The sequence below is a fragment of the Camelina sativa genome, chromosome 13, assembly GCF_030686135.1.
Source record: "Camelina sativa cultivar CO46 ecotype springtype chromosome 13, ASM3068613v1".
NCBI classification, from domain to species: Eukaryota; Viridiplantae; Streptophyta; class Magnoliopsida; order Brassicales; family Brassicaceae; genus Camelina; species Camelina sativa.
The window spans coordinates 12,921,507-12,946,749 of record NC_141892.1 but is presented as its reverse complement, the minus strand read 5'-3'; the positions used below and the strand labels follow the sequence as shown (position 1 = coordinate 12,946,749).

Genomic DNA, 25,243 nt, shown 5'->3' with positions numbered 1-25,243 from the left:
TATAGTCTTTTAAGTCATGGTTACCTTGAATTTCTAACGAAATTTTCAAGGTAATGATGACTCATAGTATAAAAATTTCTAATCTAAATCTTAAAGTACTGATTAACACTCAAACACCCAAATATTCATAAATCAAAATGACAAAATTTTGGGTTAATGACGTTATACTATATAAATATGTTTACACATACTAAATAAATAATTCTTACTATTTTCAATTGAACTAGCATAAGTTTAAAATAAAATAAAAAGAAAAAATACATAAAATATGTTCTGTAACAGTTAAAAATATTAAAAAATAATAATCTAATATAGGTGAAACATATATAAAATAGTAAGAATAAAGAAGTCAATTAATTTTGTAATATTTTTATTAAAACATATGAGATATAGATATACTAAGAATTATATTTATGTTTATTTCATACGGGAGTTCGAGAATTTATGTATTTGTCCGGTCTCCTCCCGTTTTTAATCGGAAATTTGTCCCATATTCGGAATGTCCCATATTGGGAATGCTTTCTGTTATGTAACGAAAATTTGAGAACGAGTGTAGGACATAATGGAACATGACAAAACGAAAAGAGAGTTACGGTCATTCCTAAATATTTGTATACGTTTCAAACGGGTTTTCATCGCTGTTAACGGTTATATCAAATTTGATAGTTCACAAATTTAATAGAATCTAACCAATCATTTCTTTGATTTAGTTTGTTACCAGTCCAACTGTTATGTTGTTCCAAATTTTAAGATACTGGTGAAATCATTATTATTTTAAATTTTTAAACATTAATAAACCAAACCAAATGTCAAACTAAAATCTCAATTAGTATAAGTTTGATTATATACAAATTAGTTTTGTTAATAAACATAACCCCGCACGTACATGCAGGTCCGAACCTAGTATAAAATTAACTCATACACATTGATTATTCATATTAATTATATATTATAACGGGACTACAATAAAATACAGAATCGAACATGGTTCTTCCTTTAACTATACCCAAAAATTAAAAGTCTCACACAATTCATTTTTGCTAGATCTCATTTTGAACATAATATATTTATTTGTATGTCATAGCAATTTTGAATCTATTGAGTCACTGACTTCCCTCTAATACTGAGAAGCAAAACATGTGATTCTTGAAATCCCAATACATGCCAACCACCATGCCAGCCACAAGCTCCCTCCTCTTGACAAATTCTTTGATCCAAGACTCACGCATAACAAAGTTTTCTTCATGTGGGTGTTTCCACAATGTAACAAAATGGATAGTGTTTGTATCCAGATCTTTCACCAATAAATCGTACTGACAAGTCTGGAAATATGTGCGCAACATGTCATGTTCGGAAAAGCATCTCATCATAGTATCTTTGATTTGCTTATGTGGAAGTTGTAGATTGCCTTCGTCAAATATTTCATGTATTGTGAGGGTTTTGAGGATTTCCCAATGGAAAGGAGTTATGGGTCGGATCTCGACTATTTGAGGAAACAGTGGATAGTTAGGATCTGTCCTATCAGCATTTTCTTCTTGGTGTTTTGTTTGAAGGAAGGTGTAGAACAACGTTTTGATCATGCTTAAACTAGTTACAAGACAAGCTTTTTGATAACCTTGCTTAGAAGGAGTGTTGATTCTTGTATATAAGATTTTTTTTTTGGATAAATCTTTTTAATGTTTAAATATCATTAATATATATCAACAAGAAAAATGACATTTATCTATTTAGGCATCAATATGGATACCATATTTGAATTAGGGTGGTGATATTGCGACAACACAACTGCACTATATTAATATAATGTATTTTATGTTTGACAAAAAATATAATGTTTTCCATTTTATAAATATATCTTTATCTATTTTTTTTTAAAAAGATTTAGCAAATCTAAAGTATTTACTATTTTGTTCTCAATTTTATATGTTTATAGTTAACTAACACTAAATATTGTGAGTTCAATTGAAAAAAGAAAAATTATAATTAAAAAATCCCTCATATATTAATAGAGAAGCACATTTTTTAAAAAGCTGATGTATCATAACCAGAGAGTTTGTGCACCTTTTAGCAAATACCTTAAATTTTTTTATTTAATTACATTAATATACCAATATATTTTAAACAATTAACTGAATAATAATTAGATATGTCATCATTTCTCACATAAATTTAAATATCACATATTAAAACTAATTAAATAATTACACTATTTTAAGGCAAAATTTCACTAAAATTTACTTACAAATATACAAGTCAAAGTTATATTGATTTGAAGAAATCAATATAAATATTAATTTCTTAAAATAAATATAAGTAAATTATTCTAAAAACATATCAATTAAAAAAGTTAATAAAAATAAAGAACATATAACTTATTAACATAATCATATCAAAAACAAAATGTTATTTTTTATGTTAGTATTATTACCATAATAATTTAAATAACAAGCTTTCAATAGTTATTATAATTAATTATAGAAATAACTATATTACCCTTGAATTATCTCCAACTTATTAAAAAAAACTGAATTCCCAATAAATATAGATTTATACATATTCATAAATAAATATAAAAATGACAACAAATTAGGGGATATCATGATGTGTGATTATTTATATATATCTAAGTATGTAAACTAATTAATCTCAACATTTAGTGTCATTATTCATTAAAAATGGAAATATTGATAACCGAATAGGAATATACATTCTAATTGTATATTCATCTATGAGCTTTTAAAAAAGAATGAGACAATAACCCTTATCATTATAAATAAACTTAGTACCCAAAAAAATCATAATATATTTAAAATGAGTGACTATTAGATTATGCAAAATTGTTATAGTTACTCGATAAACCATAAATATAAATTTGATTTTTAAAACACACAAAACTATATATTTCCATAAATTGTAACACTTTATAAATATTTTTTTACCACGTTCACATATTTCATAGGTGAAATGCATTCTTACACGAATACGTTGATTTTGGAATTTCATTAATTTTTTCATAATTGTTTTTTGGTAATAATCAGTCATTTCTGAAAATATTAACAAACCAACTAACTCAAAATATTTAAAAAGCCTTGTGACACCTCGGTTTCAGAGACTTGCGGAGAGGTTTAAAAGAATTGATTTGACCACCTATGTCACCAAACTGCACTTATCTTTTCGGTCAAAGGTTCTGAGAGAACTCCATAGTTAAGCGTGCTTATGCTGGAGTAGTCTTAGGATGGGTGACCTTCTGGGAAGTGACTGTCGGAACTGTGCGAGTGAGGAAAAAACACAGGGAAAGATCATGTGGTAATTTGTAGGGACGGTAACAAGTCCTTACAGCCTCCCGGATGTAGCAAACTGACCGTCGGATATGGATGGGCGCACAATCCTAATGAGAGGACGTGAGACCCATTAAGGAAGATGGGCCCATGTACCGGGATTGGACATGGGGCCACTATGAGGTGGCGGTCGGGGAATTACAAGTGGTATCAGAGCCGAACCCAGACGAGTGTGGAGTCGAGTGGGCTCACACTGTCAGGGGGTGACGGTCTTGGTGTGCAACAAGGACGTTGCGATCTGTTAGTGGGGGTGAATTGTGACACCCCGGTTTCAGAGACTTGCGGAGAGGTTTGAAACAATTGATTTGACCACTTATGTCACCAAAGTGCACTTATCTTTTCGGTCAAAGGTCCTGAGAGAATTCCATGGTTAAGCGTGCTTATGCTAGAGTAGTCTTAGGATGGGTGACCTTCCGGGAAGTGACTTTCGGAACTGTGCAAGTGAGAACAAAACACAGGGAAATATCATGTGGTGATTTGTAGGGACGGTAACAAGTCTTTACAGCCTCCCAGACATAGCAAACCGACCGTCGGATATGGATGGGCTCACGGGCCTAGTGAGAGGACGTAAGACCCATTAAAGAAGGTGGGCCCATGGACTGGGATTGGCCATGGGGTCCACTATAAGGTGGCGGTCGGGGCGTTACAAGCCTAATCGAAAAACTTAAATTAGTGAAGTGATCTTAGTGCAGTGGCAAATAGTAAGTCCTTAATGCACAAGGCACCATCACACCAGGGATCGTGTCCTGCTCCATACGAATGTAGGGATTTGGCTAATGGGCCGGCATGTTGTGCCCCAATGGTTGACAAAAAAAAACTTAAATCAGTGAAGTAATCTTAGTGCAGTGGCAAATGATAAGTCCTTAATGCAAAAGGCACCATCACACCAGACATCGTGTCCCGCTCCATACGAATGTAGGGATTTGGCTAATTGGTCGGCCTTTTGTACCCCAATGGTTGACAAAAAAAAACTTACAAAAAATAATTAGATTATGTTCAGAAAATTTAGTTTAGAATCTGATTGTTACTAACATATAATAAAACTAAATAGTTAAACTACCGAGTAATTTAGTACATGTTCTTATGATTACATAAGAAATATGCAAAAGTGTTATGATTACAAAATAAAACATAAGAAGATATGAATTTCATTTTTAAACCACACAAAGACATGTTGCAATAAATAGTAACATTTTATCAATATTTTCTATATCATAAAACCTCTTACACATTCAAAATTTCACGGATAAAATATATTTTTTACAAGAAAAATGCAGTTTTGAATAAATAAATAAAAAAAAATTAATTACATATTATGTATTTATGTTTGACACAAACAAATTGGTTCTAGATAATAATTTTCTTTAAATTGATTTATCCCGCATATAGGGCAGGTTGTTACCTAGTATTATACTAGAATCTTAGTTGTGCGAAATACATATCAAAATGAGAAATATTTAGGTCTCACCAATATTTTTTAAAAAAAAACACATTTGGCTTAAATAGTATGCATTTTTCACATTTCACATTTACATCTTCATAACACAGTTCTGCCAAATAAATATAATTCAGAAAAACCTTCCCACAAATAAATATCGTTTACAAAACCTTGCACTTACGGAATGATTAAACATGAAATTATGAAAAATGACAAAGATTTTCCAATTTATCTGCAAGTTTTAAATTATAGCTAAATTAGAGAAACTTCATTTATCTACCACTTAATCTTAATTGTCATTTTTATTGAAGTGTACAACTCAAGAGCACTTACTTCTCACGAAGCGATCCAAGGACAATTTCGATAGGTTTATACCAAATAGGGCTGCGATGGACTTTGACTACGTTCATTACGCCAGAAAATTTAAAATGAGGTAACTTCACCATCCAGAAAAGCCTACATAGAAGGATTAGCTGAGACGATGAATATGAATAGAAGCCGGATTCTCGCTTTCAGAAACAAACCACCTCAAGCTCTGCTTTCTAGTAGTATTCACTCTGCTTCTTCTGTTCCTCACCAACAACAACCTAGATCCGTAAAGCCTCATAGATACATTCGTCAGACTTGTGAGAGAACCTTGGACCTACCTGACATAGCCGATGACTTCTACCTTAACTTGTTGGACTAGAGCAGTGCTAATGTTCTAGCCGTGGCTTTGGGAGACACTGTTTACTTGCGGAATGCATCCACTGATCTTACATCTGAGCTTGTGAATGTGGACTTGTCCAAGCGTTAACTGGACGCAAGATGGTAAATATCTTGCAGTTGGTCTTCACAACTCTCAAGTGCAGCTGTGGCATTCTTCTGATGGTAGACTGATAAGAACATTGAAAGGTGGTCACCAGTCAAGAGTAGGATCATTGGCATGGAACAAACACATTCTAACAACTGGAGGAATGGACGGACGGGTCATCAACAATGATGTGCGGATCGGATCACCCCTTGTGGCTACTTACATGGTTCACACTGAAGAGGTTTGTGGTCTCAAGTGGTCAGGATCAGGACGACAACTAGCAAGTGGTGGTAACGACAATATGGTACACGTATGGGATTTTTCCTCACCCTCAACTAGGCAATGGCTGCGTAGGTTTGAGGAACATAGTGAAAGTGCAACAGAGCTCTGGAGGTAACAAGTAGCTGTGAAACGTCTCAGAGGACTGATATGCTGACGTGGCATGATGTGCTGACGTGGAAAAATATTGTGGACACAATGACAAGATGCGTGAGAAGGAAGGAAGAAGAGATCAAGATATACTCGAAGATATTGAGAGTATATTTGATAAGAAGAGATAAGGGAAGATATTTTCTTAGGCATAAGGAATATTTCCTTTTAGTTAGGATACACAAAGATCTAGGTTAGAGATCGTTTGTGGGGTTATAAAGTGACGAGGGCTAGCCGCAAAAAGAGTTAGCACTCGTGGGAAAAAGGTTGTGAGATTTGTAAACCTTCAAGCAAATACAAAAAGCTTTGAAGGTGAGTGTGTGTGTTAAACTCTTTTAGATCTACACAGGGTGTTGTGTTAGATAGATAGGAGAGTGAGCTTTGTTTCAAGTCTTGTAAGAAAGAGAGTTTTTATAAGATTGATTAAAAGCGTTTGCTTGGCGCGTTCAAAGTGTGTTTATTGTGTGTTTGTGTTCTCTATACCGTAACAATTGGTATCAGAGCAAACACCTGATAAAAAGTTCTGATATCTTTTTCAACAGGTGAGATCTTGCGACTAGGGTATGGAGAAATCACTGGAGGTTGTTGCACTACAATGTCCATAGAAACTGGATCCGGAATGTTTTGGTTACTCGAAAGTCTCAATCCATCAGGTAATCTCGAGCATTGAAATGGAAGCTTGGTTTGCAGTGGAGGACGGCTGGTCTCATCCAACTGAGAAAAATGAAGATGGTGAACTGGTGCAAAAACACAGAAAGAAGTGGACTGCTGAAGAAAAGGGTGAGGCCAAGCACAATTTGCAGGCGTTGTCTGTCATCTTCAAATCTCTGCCAAGAGATATATTCAACCAAGTTCAAGGTTTTGTGTCAGCTAAAGAGGCGTGGGACATTCTGGTAGTCACATTTGAAGGCACTTCTCGAGTTAGGCGCAAAGGGCTGGACAATCTTGCATCTGACTTTGAGAACCTGCAAATGACTGAAACCGAATCTGTGGCAGATTATAGTAGCCGGTTGAGTGGTATTGCTCAAGAGTCTGTTGTTTTGTGTAAACGATACAAGGACAAGAAACTGGTCAAGAAATTTCTCAGAAGTTTACCTGACAAGTTTCAACCGCACAGATCTGCTATTGATGTGTCTCTGAATTCAGACGAGCTCAAGTACAATCAAGTTATTGGGATGATGCAGGCGTTTGAGATGCAACTAAAGAAGAAAGAGAAAATGAATGCTAAGTCATTTGCTCTTAAAGCTGTAGAGGAACAGAAGCTTGTTGAATCTCAGGAGTTTGAAGACGAAGAGAAAGTTGGTCTGTTGGTTAAGAAGTATTTTCGCAAGATGGAGAGAGGTCAGCGAAAGGGAACTACATCACTCACAGGTGCCGATTCTGATAAGGGGTTCAGGAAGAGTGAAAACTCAGAACATCAGTGTGCTGAATGTGAAGGGTATGGGCATTACAAGGCTGAGTGTCCAAACAACAAACGTAAGCACTCTCTGCAATGATATGGATGCAAGGGTTTTGGCCATACCAGGACTGATTGTCCCTCACAAGGGAATAAGCAGAAGTCCTACATCACATGGAGTGAGAGTGATTCAGATGAAGAAGATAACAAAGGTGAAATTCTGAACAACTTTGTGGCTCTATTGGGAGTCATTGAAGAAGATGAACGAGATGAAGCATTGCTGTTGAATGAGGATTTTTGCAAGAAGATTGAGTCTGACTCAGGTGAAGAAGAGGCTGACCTATCAATGGAAGATCAAATCAGAATTCTTATTCAGACTATTGTGCAAAAGACTCAAGATAACAGTGAGCTGTCTGCCGAGAGAGATATGCTTCAGTTGAACATTGCAATGTTGTCTAAGGAACTGAGTGAGGAGAAAACCAAGTCACTGCGTCTCGAGAAGCAATTGGAGGAACAACTGAAGAACATCAGGATGTTGAGTAAAGGTACTAAAGATCTGGACATCTTGCTTAGTATTGGTCAATCAAGCATTTCAAAGTGGGGTCTGGGGTATCAAGGAAACAACTCTGATAAGGCCACAAAATTTGTTAAATGACAGAATTTAGAGCCGAAACTCAAAGAACAAATTGTTGCATCAAACGGTCAACAGAGTCAGTTTCCTAAGGTGAACCCGCATCACAGGCGGATGATTATGCAGCGTGAGATGCTTGAAAGACATTCTTATGGTTCACAGAGCTATCAACAGCCTGTACAGAGACCTGTTGGCCTTAGCAGGAGAAGAGGATGCTAGTATTGTGGTCATTTAAATCACTATAAGGCCCATTGCTACAAGTTTCAGAATCGTGTGACTAATCTATTGCAGGATGGTAGTTTCTATCCAGCTGTTAGAAGAGTTAGTCAAGGGTATGTTAGGAGAGATGACCTCTACTGTCATGTTGCATACACAGCGGACAAAACTGAGGTTGATCAGGCTAAATGGTACTTTGACAGCGAATGCTCCAGACATATGACAGGTGCTCTTAACAATTTGGCTCATATGGAAGATGTTTCTGGTGGAAGACTCACATTCGGAGATGGAGGAAAAGGCACAATTCGAGGAAAGGGTGCAACTAGTGGTGACACTCAACCACAATTGAAGGATGTGTTCCTGGTGGATGGACTGAGGGCCAATCTGATCAGTGTCAGCCAGTTGTGTGATGAAGGTTTGGATGTCACTTTCACCAAGAAGGATTGCAAAGCCGTTGATCAACAAGGGTCTGTCAAACTCAGAGGACGACGGTCTGGGAATAACTGCTATATGTGGAAATCTGAAATGCAATGTTTGAGTGACATTGCGAAGTTAGACACAGAGTTTTGGCATCAGAAACTTGGTCATTTAAATGTTCGCACAATGATGAAATTGGCAAACCAAGAAGTTGTTCGAGGACTGCCTAAGTTGAAGGGTGATCCACACTTTGTATGCGGTCCATGCAACAAGGGTAAGCAGATCAAAGCATTGCATGGGTCTCTAACAGACATTCGCTCAAGTCATGCACTACAGTTGGTTCACATGGATCTGATGGGGCCTATACAAGTTCAGAGTATATATGGTCGTCTATTCATCTTTGTAATGGTGGATGACTACACTCGCTACACCTAGGTAAGGTTTCTTCGTGATAAATCTAATACTCTTGAGTGTTTCCGTATTCTTGCCTTGCAGATTAAAAGTGAGAAGTACTCAATCGAAACCATTCGAAGCGATCATGGTGGTGAGTTTCAAAACGACAAGTTCGAGCAGTTCTGTGGGCATCAAGGCATTACTCATCAATACTATGCACCAAGAACGCCGGAACAGAATGGTGTTGTTGAACGTAAGAACAAAACACTGCAAGAGATGACACAAGCTATGCTGCATGGAAATCAGGTTCCTCATCGGTTCTGGGATGAAGCTGTGAACACAGCTTGTTATATCATCAATCGTGTGCATGTTCGTCCAGGGACCAGTAAGACTCCCTATGAGCTCTGGAAAGGGAAGTCTCCTACTGTGCACTATTTTCATGTGTTTGGATGTCTCTGCTATATTATGAATGACAAGGATCAGTTGGGTAAATTTGACTCCAAGAGTGATGAAGGCATCTTTCTAGGATACTAGGATCTGACTCGCGCTATAGCGTGGGGGAAAATTTTATATACATATTCATTTTAAATAACTTTAATGTGTAGTAGGATTGCATCTCTATATTAGTCTAATGTAACATTAAGGGGGATACAATACACATTTAAATTAAGATAATAATATAGTATAACCTAGTTTCTTATATCAGTCTATTGTACAATTGTTTTTTTGAATAAATATAAGTAATGGATGGAAAATAATACAATTATGTTGTGTTTGGGCTTAGTTGGGCCGGAATTGTGTTTTAAAAGTCTTAAAAATCATCAATAACAATTTAGTAGACAATGCTTTAGGTGTTGTAAAGCACTGGGTGTTGTAAAGCACTGGATAGTGGACTCCATAACCGGCCATGTATGGTCCATAAGTGTTTAGTGTTTACGGCCCATCGGCCATAGGCCCATTGAACCTATTCTATTTCCTAGTCGGTTTTGTACCCTACACTATATATATATGTAACCTCTAGTCATTCATGAATAATAATAAGAAGAGATTCTACACTTTGAATCCTCTCGTTTTACAACACGTTATCAGCACGATCGTTTCTAAAGATCCATCTGAGTAAAACCCTATAAACCCTAACCGCCGCCGCTCATCCTCCTTCCACCAAAACCGTAAAGCCGCCGCCTACTTCTTCCATTTGAAGACTTAGCGGCCGTTCGGACTTGTGATCTGTTCGTGATTCAATCCTTGTTCGTGGAAGCTCATGTTCGGCAATCAGTTCGTGTTCAAGGGCAAGCAATGTTCGTGATCAAAGTTTTGTTGGAGTTCAGATCGAGGTTTGTGGTTCGTGATCAAGTGATATCTGAGGTCTTTAGCTCCCAGATCAAAACCGGTCAGACCCCTATTGGTGTTAAGGTAATATCGAACCTATTGGACACATATATTTGAACCTGATCCTAAAACTATTAAACCCTAAAACATACAAGTACACATCTAACAAAGTTTAAATTCCTAAATCCTAAAAACTTAAAATCGAATGTTAGGGTTGTTAGATTGTTTTGTTAATTGCACCAAATTATATCAAGCTTAAGAATCCGATTGTTTGATTGTTTAAATTGTTGCTTGATTGTTTTGATGCATAAGAACCTAGAACTAAACTGTTAAATTTGAAGTAATTAATATGATTGTTCTAGGATAGTTAAAACATGAAATTGCATGCATCCTTGAAATTATTAATCGAATTTGTCATAGATTTTTCCTGTAAATTTAGGTTGCATAAGAACCCTAAAATCCTAAACTAAAATCGATTTAGGTGTTTGAGAAATTCAAACCCTAAAAACAAGAATTTAAAATCGAAATTATTATGCATAAAATAAATTTGGATAATCTCTAAATTAATTATAATTATCAACTTAAAAAGTTTAAGAAATATTTCCAAAAATTTGTCATTATCCAATTCTAAGAAAAAGGAAATTTCTAAAAACATCTAAGAAAAGGAAATTGTTGCATGTTAGTTTCTATTTAGATTTGTTTGTTTTCCATGCACACCAAAAACCGAAAATAATAAGTGAAAGGCAAGGCATGGTTCGGTCTTAAAAACCGCATGGCCTAAGGCATGGTTCGGTCTTAAATACCGCATGACCTATTAATTGATTGCATGGTTCGGTCTCAAACACCGCATGCTAATGATCGGTTGTCTATTTCTGTTTTATGCAGATGGCAAGGCTTAACAACCTAGACTATGCTGCTTTGAATGCTTCCGGAGACAACTACCTGCAATGGGCATTGGACACTAAGATCATGCTAAAGTCAAAGAACTTATTTGAGTGCATTGAGGAAGCTTTTGAACCATCTGACAAACAAAAGTACAAGGCCATTATGCATATGCGCCATCACCTTGCTGAGAGTCTTAAGAACCAGTACCTCATCATAGAAGATCCTTTTGACCTTTGGACAGAGCTTAAACGCAGATACGGACACCAAAAGACGGTGCTCCTACCAAAGGCTCAATTCGATTGGAAAAACCTAAGGATCCAAGATTACAAATCCGTGGATGAGTATAACTCAGAGCTTTTTAGGATTGTCTCACTCCTTAGGTTGTGTGGTACTAAGGTCACCGAGAAAGAGCTACTAGAGAAGACATTGTCTACTTTTAGCCCTAACAACATATTGCTTCAACAACAATACCGAGAAAAGGGTTTTGAAACCTATGGGGACCTAATCTCGTGTCTACTGCTAGCTGAGCAGAAAAATGAATTGTTGTTGATGAACAGTGCTATGAGACCTCCTGGTACAGCCCCATTACCAGAAAAATGAATTGTTGTTGTTTATTTCAATATTTATTTGCTTGTTTTATTAAAGTTTAAAACAAAATTATTATCATTATAGAAATGGCTGAGGATATGAATGTATTAGTAGTGGACAGTGGATCCAGCCACACAATATTGAAGGATAAAAGATATTTCATAGACCTCATAATGAAAAATGCCAATGTTAGTACAATTGCGGGTATAGCAAGCTTAATAGAAGGCTACGGCCAAGCTCATATATTATTACCTAATGGCACACATATTGAACTAAGTGATGCCTTGTACCCACCCAACTCTAAGAGAAGCTTATTGAGCTTTAAAGACATTCGGTTGAATGGTTATCAAATTGAAACAAAGGGTGAAGGTAGCAAAGAATTTCTATACATTACCGAAATTGTAAATAGACATAAGAAGGTCCTAGAGACTATACCTGCACTAGCCACTAGTTTATACCATGCTAAGATTAACATGATAGAAGCTAACTTGGCAAAGCACAAAATGTTCAATGAACAGTTCACTCTATGGCATGACCGGCTTGGCCATCCGGGTACGAACATGATGCGTAAACTGATTATTGGTTCAAATGGGCACAACCTTAAAGAGAGAAAAGTTATCCCTAAAAATCTCACGTGTGTAGCATGTGCACAAGGGAAACTTATTATACGGCCATCACCAGCCAAAGTCCATAAAGAGACTTTAAACTTTCTGGAAAGGATACAAGGTGATATATGTGGACCAATACACCCACCTTGTGGGACGTTTAGATATTTTATGGTTATGATCGATGCATCAACCAGATGGTCACACGTTTGCTTGTTATCCACAAGGAACCTAGCATTTTCTAGGATGTTAGCTCAAATTGTAAGACTAAGAGCACCCTTTCCATATTTTCCACTTAAGATTATACGTCTAGACAATGCTGGTGAATTTACATCCCAAGCGTTTAATGATTACTGTATGTCCATGGGGGTGAGTGTGGAACATCCTGTGGCACATGTCCATACACAAAACGGATTAGCTGAATCCTTCATTAAACAAATACAATTAATTGCTCGACCATTGCTAATGAGATCGAAGCTTCCAGTTTCGGCTTGGGGACACGCATTTTTACATGCAGCAGAACTTATACGCATCAGGCCATCTATTGAACACAAATATTCACCATCCCAATTATTAACGGGTCATGAGCCAGACATATCCCATCTCAAAACATTTGGTTATGCCGTTCATGTACCTATTGCTCCACCACAGAGAACTAAGATGGGACCTCAAAGGAGGATGGGAATATATGTTGGATATGAGTCTCCCACCATTATAAAGTATCTTGAGCCAACCACAGGAGATTTATTTAAGGCCAGATACGCGGACTGTCAATTTACAGAATCCGAATTCCCTATGTTGGGTGGAGAGACTAGCAAGCTGGTTAAAGAAATAACATGGAATCAAACATCCTTGAATTGGCAAGATCCTCGGACTCTAGCCTATGATGCAGAGGTCCAGAAAATTATACATTTGCAAAAGCTAGCTATACAATTGCCAGATTCCTTTGCTGACCCAAAGAGAGTAACAAAATCGTACATACCAGCTTGTAATGCACCAGTACGTATTGATGTTCAGAAGGAACACAATAATCAAGTTGCTACAGAGTCTAAGCCACGTTTAAAACGAGGTAGACCATTAGGTTCCAAAGATAAGAACCCTCGGAAGTCTAAAGGTGCAAAACAGACCGAGGTTAAGGGAATTACAGAAAATACAGACATAGCCGCGGCAAAGCCTAAGGTACCAAATGAGGTTTAGGACGCTGAACCTCAAGGTCCTAAAGGTATTGATAATAATGAGATCTCAATAAATTATATCATGTCTGGAATTCAATGGAACCGTAAAGATGTCGACATCGATGAAATATTTGCATACAAGGTAGCACTTGAGATAAATGAGGATCATGAACCCACGTCTATATTAGAGTGCACTCAAAGTAAAGATTGGCTAAAGTGGAAAGAAGCCATTGACGTGGAGTTAAACTCTTTAAAGAAGAGAAGTGTGTTTGGTTCGATCTTAAGGACAACACCTGAAATAAAGCCAGTTGGACATAAGTGGGTCTTTGTAAGAAAGAGAAATGAGAAAAATGAAATCGTGAGATACAAAGCACGGCTTGTAGCACAAGGATTCTCTCAAAGACCAGGAATAGACTATGAGGAGACATACTCCCCTGTGATGGATGCAACAACATTTAGGTACTTAATAAGTCTGGCTATAAGAGAAAAACTGGATTTGCGGTTAATGGATGTTGTAACTGCATACTTATATGGTCCACTGGATAATGAAATATATATGAGATTACTAGAGGGTTTTGAGCTCAAAGATAAGAGTGGTTCACGAGAACAGTACTGCATTAGGCTGAACAAATCCCTTTATGGACTGAAACAAAGTGGTTGAATGTGGTATAACCGGTTAAGTGAATATTTAGCTAAAGAAGGCTATAAGAATGACCCAATCAGTCCATGTATATTTATAAAGAAGTTTGCAAACAAAGGGTTTGTAATTATAGCAGTTTATGTGGATGATTTAAACATCCTTGGGACCTCTGGGAAAATCGCCCAAACAGTCGAATATCTAAAGAAAGAATTCGAGATGAAAGACCTAGGGAAGACAAAATTCTGTTTGGGATTACAACTTGAGTACATTGGTAATGGAATCCTTGTGCATCAAAAGGCATACACAGAAAAGGTACTCAAGAGGTTTAAAATGGACCAAGCTCACCCATTGACCAGCCCAATGGTTGTTAGAAGCTTAGACTTGGATAAAGATCCATTTGGTCCAGAGAAGGCCGATGAAGAAGTTCTCGGACCTGAAGTGTCATACCTCAGTGTTATAGGAGCGTTAATGTTCTTGGCTAGCCACACTAGACCGGACATATGTTTTGCCGTGAACCTCCTAGCAAGATTTAGTTCTTGTCCGACTAAAAGGCACTGGAATGGTATTAAACATGTGTTGCGTTACCTACAAGGGACGGTAGATTTTGGTTTATATTATACTAACTATAACAAGGAAGGTTTAGTTGGTTTTGCTGATGCAGGTTATCTATCTGATCCACATAATGGTAAGTCTCAAACAGGTTACGTATTTACACACGGTGGTACGGCGATCTCGTGGCGTTCTATGAAGCAAAGTATTGTGGCCACTTCATCTAACCACGCGGAAATCCTAGCAATTCATGAAGCCGGACGAGAGAGTGTATGGTTTAGGTCGATGACTCAACACATTATAGCGAATTGTGGTATGATTGAAGACAAAGAGCCAACCGTAATCTATGAAGACAATACGGCCTGTATCGCACAGCTCAAGGAAGGTTACATCAAGGGAGATCAGACAAAGCACATCCTACCGAAGTTCTTCTTCACACACGAACTACAAAAGGCCGGAGAAGTTCGAGTGGTGCAAGTGCAATCATGCGACAACTCAGCCGATCTCTTCACTAAGGCATTACCGACAACAACGTTCAAGAAGCTCATGCACCAGATTGGAATGCGGAGGCTTAAGGACTTAGAGTGATGCTTGGAACAGGGGGAGCAATGCGTGTTGTACTCTTTTTCCTTCACCGTGGTATTGTCCTATTGGGTTTTCCTGGTAAGGTTTTAATGAGGCAGCACCCCCAAGCGTATTGCATCGATCCCTTAGCATCGGCACGGTTATGTCATTCAAGGGGGAGTGTTGTAAAGCACTGGATAGTGGACTCCATAACCGGCCATGTATGGTCCATATGTGTTTAGTGTTTACGGCCCATCGGCCATAGGCCCATTGGCCATATTCTATTTCCTAGTCGATTTTGTACCCTACACTATATATATATATATATAACCTCTAGTTATTCATGAATAATAATAAGAAGAGATTCTACACTTTGAATCCTCTCGTTTTACAACATTGGGCTTTGTTTAAAAAAAAAAAAAAAAAAAGCCTGGAGAAATGAATAGTTTTTCCGATCACCCTCACCAAAAGAACTCATCGATTGAGTTCCTATTTCTCAAATCATTTGACCATCTTCTATTCCAATTACACACTGCAGTCTATTTTCCGTGAAACAATTTTGTGGAGCCAGTCGTAATCAAGAACAACCACATCTTCACAGACGCATCTTAATTAATTTACAAATCACCGACGCATCTTAATTAATTGGTTAACTTGATTCTGATTACGGTAAATAGAATTACATAGCAGTCCTACACTGGATTTGAATTCTGACTAATATTGTTTTCAATTTGAGTAATTCTTGTAATTCGTTTTCATAAATTTTATCAAATCGATATGAAAATATTAGTCTTCAGCAATTTCTGTAAATTATATATGTATCCTTTGCCTTAATTCTTAATGGTCTTATTGATATGTCCTCAGTAAATATTGAAATGAAGATCTAATCAAACAGACGGACAAAGAGAGAGATGATGTACGCCGGATTAAATTGTGGGTTTTACTAATCTTCTAAACTAATCCCAGTTAATTGGTTAACTTGATTTTTGATTCAAAACTGTAATATATATCAGGTACCTTCGTCGACTACTCTTGCTTGGATTGGAGATGAACTTTTTCAACATAATTAATAATGGCAAGTCTTCTTCAGTTGTAAAAAAATCATATGCATATGTTTGATTGGTTGTTGCATATATAAACATAGAAAAAATGATTGCCAACCTTAATTAGGAAAGAAACATAACCTTGTTTATTATCATTTTCATTTAGCAAATGAAAATACTAAACAATTTAAAAATGATAAAGCAGAAAAATTCAGAATTTTTTTAAAAGTACTGGAACATAAATAATAATCATTCTTGTAGTAATTCCGTGGCCATACATGCGTCCTTGTATGAGTCATATACGACACCATCATAAGTCCTCAAATCTTCATCATATTGTGGTCCTTTTAGAAAACGAAAAAAGAGTTTCAAGCTGTTATGACCATCAAAAAGGAGTTTCAAGTTGTTATGACCATCAAAACGAAAAAGGAGTTTCATTCGAGACAGATCTTTGACCTTATGAAATACACACATTTGTTAGTCTATAAACGTAAATATAGGTTTAATAATAGTAATTAATGATGTCTAATTTCTAGTTACCTTTGAAAGAATAGAATTAACCTTGGCAAAACGCAGCAAACATATCAATGTTTTTGACGATTGTTTTCACAAGCAGCTAACATGTTTTCAGCAAACTTACCTCATAGTGTACATGCTAAACGTTCATCGCTGTATATTTAAAATCATTCCAAGAGTTGTATTCATAATATTCTGTATAAAATTATAATAGCCATTGTGAATAGTATATTACCTAGTGTCCCTGAGTTCAAACTCAAGCTTCTTCTTGAACTTATTATCCACTTCATGGGTTTTCATTTCACCAACATTTACAACTTGGCCAATCACATCTGTAATGGAAAACATTTACCACAGGCAATCAAATTTTTTATTTCAATACAATCTCATATATAAACGTATATATATATATATAACATAATTGTCTGAGAATACTAATCAATCAAAAGATTCTCATTCAGGGATGGCTCGTTGAGAATAGTTTGGAAATCAACCAAGTCCGAGTAGATGGACTCAGAAAATGACGCACATGACACAATTATGAAAGTGTTCAACAAAGACATACGGTAAGCATGCTTTGTGACCCTGAATTTTCCAGTAGCCTTAGTCAATGAAAAATATTCAATGATTTTCCACTGACCAGGAACGATCATACGCTGGAACTTATGTAGTTGTTATTTCTTGACAGTCGCATGGATCAAAGTACCCTAAACGGAAAAAGAAAACATGTTCATAGTAAATGACTCATTTTAATAGAAATATTTAAACATGAAGGTACGAAGTTTATGTGTATTTTTGTTAAGCTTACCGAGACATCAGCTAGGACCATTTCCAGGGTCTCACCAGAGTAGGTGGTGTTGTACCCACGATTCGTCATCCTGGATAACGGGCAGAGGGCCTGGGCCGGGCACGCTAAACGGGCCAAGGGTGTAGCACTGGTCGGCCCATCAGGCCCAGAGAGAGGAAGAGAGCGCAGAGAGGCGTCATATTAGTCAGCTCGCAGCTCAAGCTCGGTCAAAGATTCCAGCATTCAAGTGGATTAATTAGGACGCGAGAATCGTGTAAAATTAATTACGCATTAATTGGGTAATTAATTGGTCTGTATAAATATGTAAAGGGGGGGGGAGTCTTTGAAGGGGATCAAATATTTTTTCTCTCAGAGAGTAATATACAATTTTAGCATTCAAACACTCTCTTTCAGTTCGGAACTCTTAACGGTGATAAGCTCCTCCGCACATAAATCACTTCGGAAGGAGAGAACTCCTCTCAGTCCCACAGGTGGTATACTGCTGCCAGCTATGGACGATTTTGACTTGGATCTTCCAAACAGTCTTGAAAGGCTTGATGGATGCAAGATCAGTCATTGCTAAGTTGGCAGCCATTGCGTAAGCTTAAATGGGATGTGGTGGAAAACTTTGTTGGAAGGTATGAAGTTTATGTGTATTAGTAATGAGTATTTATAGGTAAATATATTCTCGTAATACATTATCGAAATTAAGTCGGTAATCAAATTTCCAGAATTTTAGACAAATTAGTTTCGTTCCAGTTTTGTGGAGATCAATTTTGGAGATTTTGGAGATCAATTAGGGGACAGAAAATCCGGAAATCATATATATTTGTTATAGTTATGAGATTGTAGAAGAATGTATATGTGATTCCTTGTTTGGAAATTAATTAGTTAGTAGTAATTAGTCTACTAATTTGGTAGACTAAAATGTAGGAACAAAATATATTTTGTTCCGATATGATATCTAGAGTAATATTTGAATTTATGTTGATTAATATGTCATATCTCATTATTTTTTTGGTTTCCTAAATTGTAGGATTAATTAATATGCCATATCTCATTTTTGTTTTTGTTGCCTAAATTGTAGGATTAATGTTTACTGGATTTGGTTCGAGGATTAATAGTCGAATAAATAATCGAATTTCGGTCGAAGAGTAAGAATGAAGATGTCGAATTTGGATGACCCATGCGGAGATTTCGGATATAGCCGGCCCCGTATCCGAAGTACTTAATTTCGAGTTAATTTCTAGTTATAACTCGGCCCGAAAATAATTTGTACTACTCTTTTACTAATATAGAGATTAAACAAAGTTGAAAGCAATGTATTTGAATATGAGGCGATCTTTGATTATATAGAAGTGAGTACAAAATTTAGAATTAATATATTTTCCTTAAATTTTTTTCTATTTTTTTTATAATTAATCACTTAAAATTAAAAATAAGTAAATAATATTATAATTTCGAATTTTATGAAATATATATATATAATCTCCTTATATTTATTTTTAAAAACTTTGTTTTTTTTTTCTAAACTCTGAAATTTTTTATAATTATCTTTTTACTTTATTTCTTTTTTTTAAAACAAAATATTTTCTTTTTGTTGTCGTCAAATTCTTCCTATTAAATATTTACACATGTCAAAATCTCAGATTGATAACTTGACACATGTCAAAATCTTGTTAATGGCTAACTTTCAAAACCCAACTTTATATAATAAGATTCTGGTCATAGCACTGCTTTTCGTGTGTACAACAAACATCTGCGATCTGTTCAAGAGACTGTCAATGTAGTATTTGACGACACCTCATTCCTACGGGCTCCAGTGGTACCTCTGGTCTCAGACTCGGACCTGGTAACTGAAGCTGAGAAGTCTATACCAGAACCCATCAGCCCTGTTGTCTCGGACAGGCCAGTGTCATCACCAGATTTCGTTCCTGTATCTTCTCAGGTTCATCGGAATCACTCCTCTACTGATGTTATAGGTGTGATTCAGGGGGGTACAGTTACCAGAGGAAAGCAAATTGATTTTGCTCAGCTCGCTGGGAAGAAACAAAAGGTTGTCGTTCCAGAGTCTGTTTCTCAGGATTCTGACATAGAGCAATTTGCATGTTTTGTTTCCTCTATTGAGCCCAAGAATCACAAGGAGGCGCTTCGTGATGAGTTATGAGTTGATGCTATGCAAGATGAGTTGGAACAGTTTGAACGTAGTGATGTTTGGGAACTCACACAGCGCCCTGCAGATGTCAATGTTGTAGGAACAAAGGGGATATTCAAGAACAAGAGTGACGCCAGTGGTTGCATTGTGAGGAACAAAGCAAGGTTGGTAGCTCAAGGTTATTCACAAATTGAAAGAATTGATTTTGATGAAACATTTGCTCCGGTTGCAAGGTTGGAATCAATCAGGTTTATGTTTGGTATGACATGTTCTCTTAACTTTACTTGGCATCAGATGGATGTTAAAAGTGCCTTCCTAAATGGATTACTGCAAGAGGAAGTTTATGTTGAGCAACCTAAGGGCTTTGAGAACTCGCAGCATCCTGAGCATGTTTATCGACTGAAGAAAGCTCTATATGGTCTAAAGCAAGCACCACGAGCATGGTATGAGAGGTTGACTACGTTTCTAATTGATCAGGGATACAGTTGTCGAAGTGTTGACAAAACGCTGTTTGTTCTAAATAGCAACAATGATATGTTGTTCGTACAGATCTATGTGGATGACATTGTTTTTGGTTCCACTTGTTAGCCCCTCGTAAAACAGTTTGTGGAGAGCATGTCTCAGGAATTTGAGATGAGTATGGTGGGAGAGCTAAGGTACTTTTTGGGTTTACAAGTTGAACAATCGACTGATGGGATTTTTGTATCTCAAAGTACGTATGCTAAGGAGCTTGTACAACGCTTTGGTTTGGATAAGAGTAAAGAAGCAAAGATTCCTATAGGTGCAAATGATAAACTCTCCAAGGATGAAGAAGGGGAGGATGTAGATGAGAGACTATACAGAGGAATGATTGGAAGTCTCCTGTATTTGACTGCTAGTCGACCAGACATATGTCTGTCAGTAGGGATCTGTGCTCGCTATCAAGCCAAGGGCAAGACGTCACACTTATTAGCTGTAAAGAAGATCATCAAGTACATCAAAGCGACACTGGACTTTGGTATTTACTATACCAAGGATACTAACACCTATCTTAGTGGATATTATGATGCTGATTGGGCAGGTTCTGTGGATGATCGTCGCAGCACAAGTGGAGGATGTTTCTTCATGGGCAACAACCTGATATCATGGCACAGTAAGAAACAAAACAGTGTCTCTCTATCAATTGTTGAGGCTGAGTACATTGCTTTAGGAAGCTGTTGCACACAACTCCTTCGGATGCGGCAAATGGCCACTGATTATGGTATGGATTCTAATACTCATTTAATTCATTGTGATAATTTGAGTGCAATCAATATTTCTAAGAATCCTGTTCAGCATTCACGAACCAAACATATTGATATTATACACCATTTTGTTCATGAATTAGTTTAGGCGAAACTGATCGAGATTGACCATGTGAGCACTGATTTGAAGTTAACTGATTTGTTTACCAAACCTCTGGACTTCAACAGATTGTAAATCTGAGAAATTCCATTGGAGTTTGTGAATTCTAACCTTTTTGCCTAAGATGTGTTGATCAGAGACATGAACGTGTGCTAGGACAGATCATGGAAATCCTAGAATATATAGAAGATCAGCACTCTGAAAGCAACAGTGGGAAATAGCTACCTCTCATATCGGTCTATCCATCCTGTCAAATGTTGTCATGTTTTAAGGAGGTCAAAGAGCTGTGAAGAGACACACACATACATCCTCAAGAGGAAAACTCTGGTTGGATGATAAGGCTGATGTCAGTGATTGACAATCTCTTATGATTTCACTAATGTTCATTTCGGTGAAACAGCTAACAGAAGGCTGAGACACATATATAAAAAAAAATTAAAAAATATATATTTATACATATGTGTGCTCTTCAAAGAGAGAATTTCCAGCTGCCTTAACATGTTGGGTTGGAGTGGAGACTAAAGGCTTGGCAGTTTGAAAGACTACCCACATGCATCAAGTCTCTGATCTTCCACAATTCAAGAGGTTGTGATAGCTCCTGGTAACTGTTCTGAACAAGTGGTTGACACAGCAAAGGTATGGTTAGTATTGTGTTCTGTTTGGTTGTTTGTTTTTAATAATTTAAAAAAAAATAATAATAAAAGAAAAAAAAATAATAATAATAATAAAAAATTGGTTATGCTCACATGTGTTCTTTCTCGATCTGGGTGCTTTCATGTTCATTGGTAGTGGATGTGTGTATCTGATGTTTTGGTTCATGAACAGATTCAATTTTCATTTATTAAGATTCTGTAATTAATGCAATTGAGATTAAAAAGGTAAAAGGATTTGATGTATCTTAACAGATTCATTGAGTGTTTTCAGGGTTGAGATGGTTGATGGGCTGATGCTTGACAGCCCAATAAGTTTCACGAGGGTGTATAAAAGGAGAGGCTAGGGTTTGGAGTTTTTCTCATCCTCCTTGCAATTTCAGATCTTTGTCGATTAAGCTTCTGATTTCTTTTCTCTTCTCTGATTTTGTTCTCTAACTCTTGATCACTATGAAATCTGTGTTTAGCGGTTTCCACTATGATTCCAGTTCGGATGAGGAGCTTCACACCCCTCCGTCAGTCCTGCCTCCGCCGTCCCCTTATGTCTCGATTGACCCTACCTCAGCAATGGTCGTCTACAAACCCCGTGACGAGTCACCTGCAGCAACTCTGGTGCCAGAAGATCCCTCTGCCAAGAAAGACAAGATCTCGTTTTCCGGTGGTTGATCTGACCGGTGATGTCCGTGTGCCTGTTTTGTCGAATCAGGGTATCTCGTCCCGGCTGCGTAAGCGACAATCAGCTGCTGATGCAGACAGCCGCGATACGAAGCGTCCATCTCTTGGCAGGGACAAGGGTGTGTCCACTTCTCGCAGTGCTCCTTCAAAGGAGTTTGACTCAAAATGGTTCATATCCGCTGATGCTACTCGAAGGTATGGTTTCTTTGCTTCTCGAACCATTGTCGCTGACGTCTGCTACTCTCTCGAAGTAGATGATCCAGCTAGGGAGATGCTTGATCAAGCTGGGTTGTTGAAAACCGTCACTCAAATCGGGTCTTATGATTCCGATGTTGTCTATGAGTTCAAGGCAAATCTTCCAGCAGTAAAGGTTGAGGGGAACTCGGTTGATATGCTTGTCAGAGATTATGTGTATGAGTTTTCTCCAAGTCGCATTAACCCTTTGTTCGGACTTCAGACGGTTGATGTGCGCGAACAGAGACTACAGACAGCTGCGATTTTGGAGGAGGATCTCGCTCTCTTTCTGTCTGGTGGCAAAGTGAAGACTTCCAAGCAGCTGGTGTCGACGGTGATCAAGGATCCGGTAATCAAGGATTTGAATAAGATGTGCTGCAGCAACTGGTCTCCCACGGTGAATACAGGCTACATCTCAACAAACAGAGCCATGGTGATCTACATGATCATGCATCGCATTCCGTTTGATTTTGGGAGAATGATCTATGATCAGATAATTCAGTTGGGTCGCAAGCTCAGTCCAGATTTCGTCTACCGTTTCCCAGACTCATTCATCAGCTCCTGGAAGCTCAGCGCCCTGTTCCGAGTCTTCGGCAACAAGACACGAAGAAGGCAAAGGGCAAGAAGACTGTGTCACGGCTGCGGAGGCGTTTCATCACAGTGGTGAGTCGACAGAGCGCAAAGTCATTCGGGTGGCTATTCAGATTCTGCAAGATGCCTTGGAAGCTGGTAAGTAATCATGTGTGCATTTCTAAGTTGTTCCTGATATTTTTGACTAAACTATGCCAACCAAGCACGGGGAGATGAGTCTAATTCAAATGCATGAGGGGGAGTTTGAGCTGTGGGAGAGCTGTCTTGTTTTTTTTGTTTTTGGATGTTTAATTATTCTGCTCCCTGTTGTTCTTTTTCAGACTTGTGTTATTATTTTTTGGTTTTGAGACATGTTCTGGGTTGTCTGATATTTTGACTGGTCATAATGCTTATTCGTTTATCGGTTAACCTGCTGTTGCTTTTGAGAGGTTTGATGCACTGTTGGTACAGTTGTGTCTGCTTTTGGTTTGTTGCTGGTTGTGTATGTGTCAGCAGGTTAGATACGATGGATGCTTGTTTGTCAAGTTCAGTCAAAAAGGGAGAGATTGAAAGTGCAACAGAGCTCTGGAGGTAACAAGTAGATGTGAAGCGTCTCAGAGGACTGATATGATGACGTGGCATGATGTGCTGACGTGGAGAAATATTGTGGACACAATGACAAGATGCGTGAGAAGGAAGGAATGAGAGATCAAGATATACTCGAAGATATTGAGAGTATATTTGATAAGAAGAGATAAGGGAAGATATTTTCTTAGGCATAAGGAATATTTCATTTTAGTTAGGATACACAAAGATCTAGGTTAGAGATCGTTTGTGGGGTTATAAAGTTATGAGGGCTAGCCGCAAAAGAGTTAGCACTCGTGGGAAAAAGGTTGTGAGATTTGTAAACCTTCAAACAAATACAAAAAGCTTTGAAGATGAGTGTGTGTGTGTTAAACTCTTTTAGATCCACACAGGGTGTTGTGTTAGATAGATAGGAGAGTGAGCTTTGTTTCAAGTCTTGTAAGAAAGAGAGTTTTTATAAGATTGATTAAAAGCGTTTGCTTGGCGCGTTCCAAGTGTGTTTATTGTGTGTTTGTGTTCTCTATACCGTAACACATAGAGCTGCTGTGAAAGCTCTTGCGTGGTGCCCTTTCCAATCGAGTTTGCTTGCAACTGGTGGTGGTTGCAGAGATCAGACGATTAAGTTCTGGAATACACTCACTGGGGCTTGCTTGAATTCAGTTTACACCGGCTCTCAAGTTTGTTCACTGTTATGGAGCAAAAACGAAAGAGAATTGCTTAGCTTACATGGGTATACACAGAATCAGCTTACACTTTGGAAGTACCCATCCATGGTGAAAATGGCTCAACTCAGTGTTCATACATCACGAGTTCTTTATATGGCACAAAGTCCGGATGGGTGTATCGTGGCTCTCAAGATTTGGAATGTTTTTGGAATACCAGGGACCGTCAAGAAAGCTGTTCCAAAAGTAGCTCGAGAGCCATTTTCTCATGTTAATCATATTCGTTGAAACTGTGAAGACTCTTTTTGACATCAAACGGATTCTGAGTATTAGTTAGTGTTGTTGTCAATCATTATAGGCAGTGTTATTAGATCTCCAAATGTTGCCTTTAGTTTCAAGATTCCAAGATACTGAAACTTCGTAAGAAATCAAGTTTGTATAAACCATCTGCAAATCTCTAATGTAACTGTCCAAAGCTGTCAAATTAATAGTCTTCTGTTTGAGTTGGTCTTTCAAATAATGTATGTACCTAAATCATAAAAACTGCTAAGAGTACTAGTTTTGGAACGGTTAACTTTAATAACCATATATGGGTCT

The 25,243-nt window shown here is 37.4% G+C and overlaps 1 protein-coding gene and 1 pseudogene across 1 annotated transcript; one reads left to right on the top strand and one right to left on the bottom strand.

The window, feature by feature from the left end:
• Window positions 1–906: 906 nt before the first annotated feature.
• Window positions 907–1,736, bottom strand: LOC147929470 (B3 domain-containing protein At5g26805-like). The gene has a single exon (XM_087482383.1). The coding sequence runs from the start codon at window positions 1,578–1,580 to the stop codon at window positions 1,104–1,106; it is 477 nt and encodes a 158-aa protein (XP_087338509.1). The 5' UTR covers window positions 1,581–1,736; the 3' UTR covers window positions 907–1,103.
• A 3,242-nt stretch (window positions 1,737–4,978) lies between these two features.
• Window positions 4,979–24,934, top strand: LOC147929469 (cell division cycle 20.2, cofactor of APC complex-like; annotated as a pseudogene).
• The last annotated feature ends 309 nt before the right edge of the window (window positions 24,935–25,243 follow it).

Excerpts from the sequence above, each read along its gene's own strand:
- LOC147929470 (XM_087482383.1), bottom strand. The coding sequence starts at position 1,580 with ATGATCAAAACGTTGTTCTACACCTTCCTTCAAACAAAACACCAAGAA.